This window comes from Oncorhynchus keta, unplaced genomic scaffold (assembly GCF_023373465.1).
Source record: "Oncorhynchus keta strain PuntledgeMale-10-30-2019 unplaced genomic scaffold, Oket_V2 Un_contig_1279_pilon_pilon, whole genome shotgun sequence".
In the NCBI taxonomy this organism is placed as follows: Eukaryota; Metazoa; Chordata; class Actinopteri; order Salmoniformes; family Salmonidae; genus Oncorhynchus; species Oncorhynchus keta.
Window position 1 is genome coordinate 17568 of NW_026277997.1, and position 13858 is coordinate 31425.

At 48.9% G+C, this 13858-nt stretch overlaps 1 protein-coding gene and 1 long non-coding RNA gene across 52 annotated transcripts in view; one reads left to right on the forward strand and one right to left on the reverse strand.

The window, feature by feature from the left end:
• Positions 1 to 13858, reverse strand: part of LOC127918020 (polycomb protein suz12-A-like) — a 40420-nt gene that overhangs the window by 5364 nt on the left and 21198 nt on the right. For all 50 annotated transcript variants that reach the window (XR_008098464.1, XR_008098439.1, XR_008098427.1 and 47 more), the window contains exons 11-15: positions 12810 to 12901; positions 10939 to 11082; positions 10440 to 10597; positions 9746 to 9944; positions 3928 to 4007 (exon numbers count right to left, since the gene is read on the reverse strand). Coding sequence is in view for 1 of the 50 variants with exons in the window: in XM_052501230.1 (XP_052357190.1) it covers positions 3928 to 4007; positions 9746 to 9944; positions 10440 to 10597; positions 10939 to 11082; positions 12810 to 12901 (673 nt within the window). In the remaining 49 variants the exon portion in view is untranslated. The remainder of the gene's footprint in view (positions 1 to 3927; positions 4008 to 9745; positions 9945 to 10439; positions 10598 to 10938; positions 11083 to 12809; positions 12902 to 13858) is intronic.
• Positions 12897 to 13671, forward strand: LOC127918023 (uncharacterized). 2 transcript variants are annotated; one of them, XR_008098480.1, is made up of 5 exons: positions 12897 to 12996; positions 13081 to 13122; positions 13165 to 13206; positions 13249 to 13332; positions 13459 to 13671. It is a non-coding gene; the product is annotated as an uncharacterized LOC127918023 (long non-coding RNA). The 2 variants fall into 2 exon arrangements; XR_008098479.1 differs by having other exon boundaries at positions 13165 to 13332.

Genomic DNA, 13858 nt, shown 5'->3' on the forward strand with positions numbered 1-13858 from the left:
GAACGACACGCAGCAACGTCTAGAGAACACACGCAGCAACGTCTAGAGAACGACACGCAGCAACGTCTAGAGAACGACACGCAGCAACGTCTAGAGAACGACACGCAGAACTAGAGAACACGCAGCAACGCCTAGAGAACGTCACGCAGCAACGCCTAGAGAACGACACGCAGCAACGCCTAGAGAACGACACGCAGCAACGACACGCAGCAACGTCTAGAGAACGACACGCAGCAACGCCTAGAGAACGTCACGCAGCAACGCCTAGAGAACGACACGCAGCAACGTCTAGAGAACGACACGCAGCAACGTCTCAGAGAACGACACGCAGCAACGTCTAGAGAACGACACGCAGCAACGCCTAGAGAACGACACGCAGCAACGCTAGAGAACACACGCAGCAACGTCTAGAGAACGACACGCAGCAACGCTAGAGAACGACACGCGCAACGTCTAGAGAACGACACGCAGCAACGTCTAGAGAACGACACGCAGCAACGTCTAGAGAACGACACGCAGCAACGTCTAGAGAACGACACGCAGCAACGTCTAGAGAACGACACACAGCAACGTCTAGAGAACGACACACAGCAACGTCTAGAGAACGACACACAGCAACGTCTAGAGAACGACACACAGCAACGCCTGATGATGCTTTAAACAGGCTGTATAACGAGGCCAGGGCGTTAATGCGGGGTACGTACCCAGACTTCATGACTTCATGCTTCATGACACACAGCAACGTGTTGATGATGATGCTTTAAACAGGGCGTTAATGCGGGGTACGTACCCAGACTTCATGTTGATGATGATGCTTTAAACAGGGCGTTAATGCGGGGTACGTACCCAGACTTCATGACACACAGCAACGTGTTGATGATGATGCTTTAAACAGGGCGTTAATGCGGGGTACGTACCCAGACTTCATGACACACAGCAACGTGTTGATGATGATGCTTTAAACAGGGCGTTAATGCGGGGTACGTACCCAGACTTCATGACACACAGCAACGTGTTGATGATGATGCTTTAAACAGGGCGTTAATGCGGGGTACGTACCCAGACTTCATGTTGATGATGATGCTTTAAACAGGGCGTTAATGCGGGGTACGTACCCAGACTTCATGACACACAGCAACGTGTTGATGATGATGCTTTAAACAGGGCGTTAATGCGGGGTACGTACCCAGACTTCATGACACACAGCAACGTGTTGATGATGATGCTTTAAACAGGGCGTTAATGCGGGGTACGTACCCATACTTCATGACACACAGCAACGTGTTGATGATGCTTTAAACAGGGCGTTAATGCGGGGTACGTACCCAGACTTCATGTTGATGATGATGCTTTAAACAGGGCGTTAATGCGGGGTACGTACCCAGACTTCATGTTGATGATGATGCTTTAAACAGGGCGTTAATGCGGGGTACGTACCCAGACTTCATGACACACAGCAACGTGTTGATGATGCTTTAAACAGGGCGTTAATGCGGGGTACGTACCCAGACTTCATGTTGATGATGATGCTGCTTTAAACAGGGCGTTAATGCGGGGTACGTACCCAGACTTCATGTTGATGATGATGCTTTAAACAGGGCGTTAATGCGGGGTACGTACCCAGACTTCATGACACACAGCAACGTGTTGATGATGATGCTTTAAACAGGGCGTTAATGCGGGGTACGTACCCAGACTTCATGACACACAGCAACGTGTTGATGATGATGCTTTAAACAGGGCGTTAATGCGGGGTACGTACCCAGACTTCATGTTGACGATGATGCTTTAAACAGAGCGTTAATACGGGGTACGTACCCAGACTTCATGTTGATGATGATGCATTAAACAGGGCGTTAATGCGGGGTACGTACCCAGACTTCATGTTGATGATGATGCTTTAAACAGGGCGTTAATGCGGGGTACGTACCCAGACTTCATGACACACAGCAACGTGTTGATGATGATGCTTTAAACAGGGCGTTAATGCGGGGTACGTACCCAGACTTCATGACACACAGCAACGTGTTGATGATGATGCTTTAAACAGGGCGTTAATGTGGGGTACGTACCCAGACTTCATGTTGATGATGATGCTTTAAACAGGGCGTTAATGCGGGGTACGTACCCAGACTTCATGACACACAGCAACGTGTTGATGATGATGCTTTAAACAGGGCGTTAATGCAGGGTACGTACCCAGACTTCATGACACACAGCAACGTGTTGATGATGATGCTTTAAACAGGGCGTTAATGCGGGGTACGTACCCAGACTTCATGACACACAGCAACGTGTTGATGATGCTTTAAACAGGGCGTTAATGCGGGGTACGTACCCAGACTTCATGACACACAGCAACGTGTTGATGATGATGCTTTAAACAGGCTGTATAACGAGGCCAGGGCGTTAATGCGGGGTACGTACCCAGACTTCATGACACACAGCAACGTGTTGATGATGCTTTAAACAGGGCGTTAATGCGGGGTACGTACCCAGACTTCATGTTGATGATGATGCTTTAAACAGGGCGTTAATGCGGGGTACGTACCCAGACTTCATGACACACAGCAACGTGTTGATGATGCTTTAAACAGGGCGTTAATGCGGGGTACGTACCCAGACTTCATGTTGATGATGATGCTTTAAACAGGGCGTTAATGCGGGGTACGTACCCAGACTTCATGACACACAGCAACGTGTTGATGATGCTTTAAACAGGGCGTTAATGCGGGGTACGTGCCCATACTTCATGACACACAGCAACGTGTTGATGATGCTTTAAACAGGGCGTTAATGCGGGGTACGTACCCAGACTTCATGTTGATGATGATGCTTTAAACCGGGCGTTAATGCGGGGTACGTACCCAGACTTCATGTTGATGATGATGCTTTAAACAGGGCGTTAATGCGGGGTACGTACCCAGACTTCATGACACACAGCAACGTGTTGATGATGCTTTAAACAGGGCGTTAATGCGGGGTACGTACCCAGACTTCATGACACACAGCAACGTGTTGATGATGATGCTTTAAACAGGGCGTTAATGCGGGGTACGTACCCAGACTTCATGACACACAGCAACGTGTTGATGATGATGCTTTAAACAGGGCGTTAATGCGGGTACGTACCCAGACTTCATGTTGATGATGATGATGCTTTAAACAGGGCGTTAATGCGGGGTACGTACCCAGACTTCATGACACACAGCAACGTGTTGATGATGATGCTTTAAACAGGGCGTTAATGCGGGGTACGTACCCAGACTTCATGACACACAGCAACGTGTTGATGATGATGCTTTAAACAGGGCGTTAATGCAGGGTACGTACCCAGACTTCATGACACACAGCAACGTGTTGATGATGATGCTTTAAACAGGGCGTTAATGCGGGGTACGTACCCAGACTTCATGACACACAGCAACGTGGTGATGATGATGCTTTAAACAGGGCGTTAATGCGGGGTACGTACCCAGACTTCATGTTGATGATGATGCTTTAAACAGGGCGTTAATGCGGGGTACGTACCCAGACTTCATGACACACAGCAACGTGTTGATGATGATGCTTTAAACAGGGCGTTAATGCGGGGTACGTACCCAGACTTCATGACACACAGCAACGTGTTGATGATGATGCTTTAAACAGGGCGTTAATGCGGGGTACGTACCCAGACTTCATGACACACAGCAACGTGTTGATGATGATGCTTTAAACAGGGCGTTAATGCGGGGTACGTACCCAGACTTCATGACACACAGCAACGTGTTGATGATGATGCTTTAAACAGGGCGTTAATGCGGGGTACGTACCCAGACTTCATGTTGATGATGATGCTTTAAACAGGGCGTTAATGCGGGGTACGTACCCAGACTTCATGTTGATGATGATGCTTTAAACAGGGCGTTAATGCGGGGTACGTACCCAGACTTCATGACGTGAAGGTTCCACAGCTTCATCACCTCCTTCTCTCCATCGTTCACGTCTGTAAACTCCTGGATTTGCTGTAGACAGAACAACAGTCAGAGTGGATCAGGAGTCAAGTTGGAGACTCCAAACCCAATGTCAGTGTGGCTCTGTTGTAATGGTAGACCTGGGTTTGTATGGGCCTAATACCTACAGTCTGTACTGGTGCAGAGTAGACCTGGGTTTGTATGGGTCTAATACCTACAGTCTGTACTGGTGCAGAGTAGACCTGGGTTTGTATGGGCCTAATACCTACAGGCTGTACTGGTGCAGAGTAGACCTGGGTTTGTATGGGCCTAATACCTACAGTCTGTACTGGTGCAGAGTAGACCTGGGTTTGTATGGGCCTAAAGCCTACAGGCTGTACTGGTGCAGAGTAGACCTGGGTTTGTATGGGCCTAATACCTACAGGCTGTACTGGTGCAGAGTAGACCTGGGTTTGTATGGGCCTAATACCTACAGTCTGTACTGGTGCAGAGTAGACCTGGGTTTGTATGGGCCTAAAGCCTACAGGCTGTACTGGTGCAGAGTAGACCTGGGTTTGTATGGGCCTAATACCTACAGGCTGTACTGGTGCAGAGTAGACCTGGGTTTGTATGGGCCTAATACCTACAGGCTGTACTGGTGCAGAGTAGACCTGGGTTTGTATGGGCCTAAAGCCTACAGTCTGTACTGGTGCAGAGTAGACCTGGGTTTGTATGGGCCTAATACCTACAGGCTGTACTGGTGCAGAGTAGACCTGGGTTTGTATGGGCCTAATACCTACAGGCTGTACTGGTGCAGAGTAGACCTGGGTTTGTATGGGCCTAAAGCCTACAGGCTGTACTGGTGCAGAGTAGACCTGGGTTTGTATGGGCCTAATACCTACAGGCTGTACTGGTGCAGAGTAGACCTGGGTTTGTATGGGCCTAATACCTACAGTCTGTACTGGTGCAGAGTAGACCTGGGTTTGTATGGGCCTAATACCTACAGGCTGTACTGGTGCAGAGTAGACCTGGGTTTGTATGGGCCTAAAGCCTACAGTCTGTACTGGTGCAGAGTAGACCTGGGTTTGTATGGGCCTAATACCTACAGTCTGTACTGGTGCAGAGTAGACCTGGGTTTGTATGGGCCTAAAGCCTACAGTCTGTACTGGTGCAGAGTAGACCTGGGTTTGTATGGGCCTAATACCTACAGGCTGTACTGGTGCAGAGTAGACCTGGGTTTGTATGGGCCTAATACCTACAGGCTGTACTGGTGCAGAGTAGACCTGGGTTTGTATGGGCCTAAAGCCTACAGGCTGTACTGGTGCAGAGTAGACCTGGGTTTGTATGGGCCTAAAGCCTACAGGCTGTACTGGTGCAGAGTAGACCTGGGTTTGTATGGGCCTAATACCTACAGGCTGTACTGGTGCAGAGTAGACCTGGGTTTGTATGGGCCTAATACCTACAGGCTGTACTGGTGCAGAGTAGACCTGGGTTTGTATGGGCCTAAAGCCTACAGTCTGTACTGGTGCAGAGTAGACCTGGGTTTGTATGGGCCTAATACCTACAGTCTGTACTGGTGCAGAGTAGACCTGGGTTTGTATGGGCCTAATACCTACAGGCTGTACTGGTGCAGAGTAGACCTGGGTTTTTGTATGGGCCTAATAGACCTGGGTTTGTACCTACAGGCTGTACTGGTGCAGAGTAGACCTGGGTTTGTATGGGCCTAATACCTACAGGCTGTACTGGTGCAGAGTAGACCTGGGTTTGTATGGGCCTAAAGCCTACAGTCTGTACTGGTGCAGAGTAGACCTGGGTTTGTATGGGCCTAATACCTACAGTCTGTACTGGTGCAGAGTAGACCTGGGTTTGTATGGGCCTAAAGCCTACAGTCTGTACTGGTGCAGAGTAGACCTGGGTTTGTATGGGCCTAATACCTACAGGCTGTACTGGTGCAGAGTAGACCTGGGTTTGTATGGGGCCTAATACCTAGACAGGCTGTACTGGTGCAGAGTAGACCTGGGTTTGTATGGGCCTAAAGCCTACAGTCTGTACTGGTGCAGAGTAGACCTGGGTTTGTATGGGCCTAATACCTACAGGCTGTACTGGTGCAGAGTAGACCTGGGTTTGTATGGGCCTAATACCTACAGTCTGTACTGGTGCAGAGTAGACCTGGGTTTGTATGGGCCTACAGTCTGTACTGGTGCAGAGTAGACCAGGCTACCTAGAGGCTGTACTGGTGCAGAGTAGACCTGGGTTTGTATGGGCCTAAAGCCTACAGTCTGTACTGGTGCAGAGTAGACCTGGGTTTGTATGGGCCTAATACCTACAGTCTGTACTGGTGCAGAGTAGACCTGGGTTTGTATGGGCCTAAAGCCTACAGTCTGTACTGGTGCAGAGTAGACCTGGGTTTGTATGGGCCTAATACCTACAGGCTGTACTGGTGCAGAGTAGACCTGGGTTTGTATGGGCCTAATACCTACAGGCTGTACTGGTGCAGAGTAGACCTGGGTTTGTATGGGCCTAAAGCCTACAGGCTGTACTGGTGCAGAGTAGACCTGGGTTTGTATGGGCCTACAGGCTGTACCTAGACAGGCTGTACTGGTGCAGAGTAGACCTGGGTTTGTTTGGGCCTAAAGCCTACAGTCTGTACTGGTGCAGAGTAGACCTGGGTTTGTATGGGCCTAATACCTACAGGCTGTACTGGTGCAGAGTAGACCTGGGTTTGTATGGGCCTAATACCTACAGTCTGTACTGGTGCAGAGTAGACCTGGGTTTGTATGGGCCTAATACCTACAGGCTGTACTGGTGCAGAGTAGACCTGGGTTTGTATGGGCCTAAAGCCTACAGTCTGTACTGGTGCAGAGTAGACCTGGGTTTGTATGGGCCTAATACCTACAGTCTGTACTGGTGCAGAGTAGACCTGGGTTTGTATGGGCCTAAAGCCTACAGTCTGTACTGGTGCAGAGTAGACCTGGGTTTGTATGGGCCTAAAGCCTACAGTCTGTACTGGTGCAGAGTAGACCTGGGTTTGTATGGGCCTAATACCTACAGGCTGTACTGGTGCAGAGTAGACCTGGGTTTGTATGGGCCTAAAGCCTACAGTCTGTACTGGTGCAGAGTAGACCTGGGTTTGTATGGGCCTAAAGCCTACAGTCTGTACTGGTGCAGAGTAGACCTGGGTTTGTATGGGCCTAAAGCCTACAGTCTGTACTGGTGCAGAGTAGACCTGGGTTTGTATGGGCCTAAAGCCTACAGGCTGTACTGGTGCAGAGTAGACCTGGGTTTGTATGGGCCTAAAGCCTACAGGCTGTACTGGTGCAGAGTAGACCTGGGTTTGTATGGGCCTAATACCTACAGGCTGTACTGGTGCAGAGTAGACCTGGGTTTGTATGGGCCTAAAGCCTACAGTCTGTACTGGTGCAGAGTAGACCTGGGTTTGTATGGGCCTAAAGCCTACAGTCTGTACTGGTGCAGAGTAGACCTGGGTTTGTATGGGCCTAAAGCCTACAGTCTGTACTGGTGCAGAGTAGACCTGGGTTTGTATGGGCCTAATACCTACAGTCTGTACTGGTGCAGAGTAGACCTGGGTTTGTATGGGCCTAATACCTACAGTCTGTACTGGTGCAGAGTAGACCTGGGTTTGTATGGGCCTAATACCTACAGTCTGTACTGGTGCAGAGTAGACCTGGGTTTGTATGGGCCTAAAGCCTACAGTCTGTACTGGTGCAGAGTAGACCTGGGTTTGTATGGGCCTAAAGCCTACAGTCTGTACTGGTGCAGAGTAGACCTGGGTTTGTATGGGCCTAAAGCCTACAGTCTGTACTGGTGCAGAGTAGACCTGGGTTTGTATGGGCCTAAAGCCTACAGTCTGTACTGGTGCAGAGTAGACCTGGGTTTGTATGGGCCTAAAGCCTACAGTCTGTACTGGTGCAGAGTAGACCTGGGTTTGTATGGGCCTAATACCTACAGTCTGTACTGGTGCAGAGTAGACCTGGGTTTGTATGGGCCTAATACCTACAGTCTGTACTGGTGCAGAGTAGACCTGGGTTTGTATGGGCCTAAAACCTACAGTCTGTAATGTGGTAGCTACCTGCTCAGTGTGTATCTCACCATGTGCGGTAGCTACCTGCTCAGTGTGTATCTCACCATGTGTGGTAGCTACCTGCTCAGTGTATATCTCACCATGTGTGGTAGCTACCTGCTCAGTGTATATCTCATCATGTGTGGTAGCTACCTGCTCAGTGTGTATCTCACCATGTGCGGTAGCTACCTGCTCAGTGTGTATCTCACCATGTGTGGTAGCTACCTGCTCAGTGTGTATCTCACCATGTGTGGTAGCTACCTGCTCAGTGTGTATCTCATCATGTGTGGTAGCTACCTGCTCAGTGTGTATCTCACCATGTGTGGTAGCTACCTGCTCAGTGTATATCTCACCATGTGTGGTAGCTACCTGCTCAGTGTATATCTCATCATGTGTGGTAGCTACCTGCTCAGTGTGTATCTCACCATGTGCGGTAGCTACCTGCTCAGTGTGTATCTCACCATGTGTGGTAGCTACCTGCTCAGTGTGTATCTCACCATGTGTGGTAGCTACCTGCTCAGTGTATATCTCATCATGTGCGGTAGCTACCTGCTCAGTGTGTATCTCACCATGTGTGGTAGCTACCTGCTCAGTGTGTATCTCATCATGTGTGGTAGCTACCTGCTCAGTGTATATCTCACCATGTGTGGTAGCTACCTGCTCAGTGTGTATCTCATCATGTGGTAGCTACCTGCTCAGTGTATATCTCACCGTGTGTGGTAGCTACCTGCTCAGTGTGTATCTCATCATGTGCGGTAGCTACCTGCTCAGTGTGTATCTCACCATGTGTGGTAGCTACCTGCTCAGTGTGTATCTCATCATGTGTGGTAGCTACCTGCTCAGTGTGTATCTCATCATGTGTGGTAGCTACCTGCTCAGTGTGTATCTCACCATGTGTGGTAGCTACCTGCTCAGTGTGTATCTCACCATGTGTGGTAGCTACCTGCTCAGTGTGTATCTCACCATGTGTGGTAGCTACCTGCTCAGTGTGTATCTCACCATGTGCGGTAGCTACCTGCTCAGTGTGTATCTCATCATGTGTGGTAGCTACCTGCTCAGTGTATCTCATCATGTGTGGTAGCTACCTGCTCAGTGTGTATCTCACCATGTGCGGTAGCTACCTGCTCAGTGTGTACCTCACCATGTGCGGTAGCTACCTGCTCAGTGTGTATCTCACCATGTGTGGTATCTACCTGCTCAGTGTGTATCTCACCATGTGGTAGCTACCTGCTCAGTGTGTATCTCATCATGTGCGGTAGCTACCTGCTCAGTGTGTATCTCATCATGTGCGGTAGCTACCTGCTCAGTGTGTATCTCATCATGTGCGGTAGCTACCTGCTCAGTGTGTATCTCATCATGTGCGGTAGCTACCTGCTCAGTGTGTATCTCATCATGTGCGGTAGCTACCTGCTCAGTGTGTATCTCACCATGTGTGGTAGCTACCTGCTCAGTGTGTATCTCACCATGTATCTCATCATGTGTGGTAGCTACCTGCTCAGTGTGTATCTCATCATGTGTGGTAGCTACCTGCTCAGTGTGTATCTCACCATGTGCGGTAGCTACCTGCTCAGTGTGTATCTCATCATGTGGTAGCTACCTGCTCAGTGTGTATCTCATCATGTGGTAGCTACCTGCTCAGTGTGTATCTCATCATGTGTGGTAGCTACCTGCTCAGTGTGTATCTCATCATGTGGTAGCTACCTGCTCAGTGTGTGTTTGCGTCTCTCACCATGATGGTCCTCTCTCGGAGCCAGAAGGGGTCAGTCTCATCCTCACTGTCGTGATCTACCTCCTGGGGTGTTTTGGGGGTACAGCTGTCTGAGCGGAAGTAGAGGCGGTTGTGACCTGGGATGATTCTCTGCTGGTCTCCCTCTCCTCCATCAGCCTCCAGGAACTCACACAGACTGGGGGGGAGGAGACGCTTCGGTCTAAGGGGAGGAGAGGGAGGGGTTAGTAAGTGACTGTCAATTGTACCTGAATACATACATGCTTTAGCCTACAGGAAGAGAGAGGTAAAGATCCTACTGGAAGGAGAACAGAAGAGAGGGAAAGAGAGAGAGGTAAAGATCCTACAGGAAGGAGAACAGAGGAGAGAGAGAGGTAAATATCCTACAGGAAGGAGAGGAGAGGGAAAGAGAGAGAGGTAAAGATCCTACAGGAAGTAAAACAGAAGGAGAAGGAGGAGAAGGAAGGAGAAGGAGAACAGAAGAGTGTGTGTGTGTGTGACCCAGACGTGTGTACCCAGTTACCTGCAGATGAAGGTGCGTGTGTGTGACCCAGACGTGTGTACCCAGTTACCTGCAGATGAAGGTGCGTGTGTGTGTGACCCAGAAAGTGTACCCAGTTACCTGCAGATGAAGGTGCGTGTGTGTGTGTGTGTGTGTGTGTGTGTGTGTGTGACCCAGACGTGTGTACCCAGTTACCTGCAGACGAGGATGTGTGTGACGGGGGATCTCTTGACGGGTCCGTTCCTGCTGAAGGCGAAGCCGGGCTGACTGTGAATATCCCGAGGATTCCCAGCATGCACCCCGTCGTAACGCTCATTAATAGACACGTCTATCCTCGCTCCTTTAGGGTGGGGCTGGTGAGGTCATAGGACATGTCAATCACAACAGACCTGTCTAGTTTAATAACCAGCCCTTATTCAGCCCCCAATATGTACAGCTCCTGACAGTACAACCCCGCCACCCCACACACACGCCCCCGGTCTCTCTCACCTCCTAGGCTGTTTACACAGCCAGCCCAATTATTGGCAAAATATCAGAATTGGGCTGCCTGTCTAAATGCAGTCATAGTTGAAGATGAATCTGCTGTGGGCCAGTTTGAGGAGACTAGTCCTCTACAGTTCAGAGTGCACCAGACAAACACACACACACTGTCTCTGGGTGTCTCTCTCTCTCTCTCTCTTCCCCTCGCTCTCACCACGTAGTTGAAGATGAATCTGCTGTGGGCCAGTTTGAGGTGTTTGAGGAGACTGTAGAGTCTCCTACAGTTCAGAGTGCACCAGGGACAGTGGAGGTCATCTCTAGCCTCGGTTTGCTGCTGTGTGTTGTGGTTATACAGGAACTAGAGAGAGAAGGAGAGAGAGAGAGAGAGACAGAGAGGGGTGAGGGGGAGAGAGAGAGAGAGAGAGAGAGAGAGAGAGAGAGAGAGAGAGGGAGGGGGAGGGAGAGAGAGAGAGAAAGAGAGAGTGAGAGGGGTGAGGGAGGGAGGGAGGGAGAGAGAGAGAGAGTGAGAAAGAAAGAGAGAGAGAGAGAGAGGGAGGGAGGGGTGAGGGAGGGAGAGAGAGAAGGAGAGCGTGAGAAGGATATAGACCATGTAATTCTACACAAAAGGTCAGCCAGTCTGACCATAGAGTATGAGTCAGTAGAAACTATGAAACTCCCCATCATAGACAGCCAAGTCTGAAATACATTGTACCAAATGGGACCCTATTGCCTACATAGTGAACCATGGGCCCTGGTCAAATGAAGGGCACTATATAGGGAACAGGATGCAGACCTGCTATAAAGGACCAGGTCTCTAAAAACCCCCAGTCAGACCTGCTATAAAGGACCAGGTCTCTAATACCATCCACCCCCCAGTCAGACCTGCTATAAAGGACCAGGTCTCTAATACCATCCACCCCCCAGTCAGAGCTGTTATAAAGGACCAGGTCTCTAATACCATCCACCCCCCAGTCAGACCTGTTATAAAGGACCAGGTCTCTAATACCATCCACCCCCCAGTCAGAGCTGTTATAAAGGACCAGGTCTCTAATAACCCCCAGTCAGACCTGTTATAAAGAACCAGGTCTCTAATACCATCCACCCCCCAGTCAGACCTGTTATAAAGGACCAGGTCTCTAATACCATCCACCCCCCAGTCAGACCTGTTATAAAGGACCAGGTCTCTAATACCATCCACCCCCCAGTCAGACCTGTTATAAAGGACCAGGTCTCTAATAACCCCCAGTCAGACCTGTTATAAAGAACCAGGTCTCTAATAACCCCCAGTCAGACCTGTTATAAAGGACCAGGTCTCTAATAACCTCCAGTCAGACCTGTTATAAAGGACCAGGTCTCTAATAACCCCCAGTCAGACCTGTTATAAAGGACCAGATCTCTAATACCCCCCAGTCAGACCTGTTATAAAGGACCAGGTCTCTAATAACCCCCAGTCAGACCTGTTATAAAGGACCAGATCTCTAATAACCTCCAGTCAGACCTGTTATAAAGGACCAGGTCTCTAATAACCCCCAGTCAGACCTGTTATAAAGAACCAGGTCTCTAATAACCCCCAGTCAGACCTGTTATAAAGGACCAGGTCTCTAATAACCTCCAGTCAGACCTGTTATAAAGGACCAGGTCTCTAATAACCCCCAGTCAGACCTGTTATAAAGGACCAGGTCTCTAATAACCTCCAGTCAGACCTGTTATAAAGAACCAGGTCTCTAATACCATCCACCCCCCAGTCAGACCTGTTATAAAGGACCAGGTCTCTAATAACCACCAGTCAGACCTGTTATAAAGGACCAGGTCTCTAATACCATCCACCCCCCAGTCAGACCTGTTATAAAGGACCAGGTCTCTAATACCATCCACCCCCCAGTCAGGCCTGTTATAAAAGACCAGGTCTCGAATAACCCCCAGTCAGACCTGTTATAAAGAACCAGGTCTCTAATACCATCCACCTCCAGTCAGACACATAACAAGAGAACAAAAGACAAGCACAACACAACTGTGATTCAGACATGGATTGCACAATGCAATCTGCTCTAAAGTCAAGAATACAAGTGTGTTTCTCCTTCTCACCTGGTAGAATATGCGTAGATTGTCACTTGGTTCCTCAAGTGTGTGTTCTTGTCTCATCTGAAACTCTGAACTGCTGAAGGAGTCTTTCACAGCTACAGAGAGAGGGAAGAAACGTGTTCCACGTTTAAAGGGATTCTTTGGTGAGGTCATAGAACGTGTACCACGTTTAAAGGGATTCTTTGGTGAGGTCATAGAACGTGTACCACGTTTAAAGGGATTCTTTGGTGAGGTCATAGAACGTGTTCCACGTTAAAAGGGATTATTTGGTGAGGTCATAGAACGTGTACCACGTTTAAATGGATTCTTTGGTGAGGTCATAGAACGTGTACCACGTTTAAAGGGATTCTTTGGTGAGGTCATAGAACGTGTTCCACATTTAAAGGGATTCTTTGGTGAGGTCATAGAACGTGTACCACGTTTAAAGGGATTCTTTGGTGAGGTCATAGAACGTGTTCCACGTTTAAAGGGATTCTTTGGTGAGGTCATAGAACGTGTACCACGTTTAAAGGGATTCTTTGGTGAGGTCATAGAACGTGTTCCACATTTAAAGGGATTCTTTGGTGAGGTCATAGAACGTGTTCCACGTTAAAAGGGATTATTTGGTGAGGTCATAGAACGTGTACCACGTTTAAATGGATTCTTTGGTGAGGTCATAGAACGTGTACCACGTTTAAAGGGATTCTTTGGTGAGGTCATAGAACGTGTTCCACGTTCAAAGGGATTCTTTAACCTGTTCCACGTTCAAAGGATACATCAGGATTTTGGTAATGAGGTCATTTATCTACTTCCCCAGAAATCAGATGAACTCGTGGATACTAGTTTTATTTCTCAGTGTCCAGTATGAAGGATGTTGATAACTATCACTGGCGCAATTGCTAACTAATGTTCGCTAGCAGACACCATAGACTACCAGTCATTGTGCTAACGCTAGTTAGCATTGGCTCACAAAACTACCTCTTAACTTCCTTTATAAACGGACGCAAAGACATAAAAATGATATTCATTTAAACATGGTGTATGTTAACGTATCCCTTTAAATTGACACCATT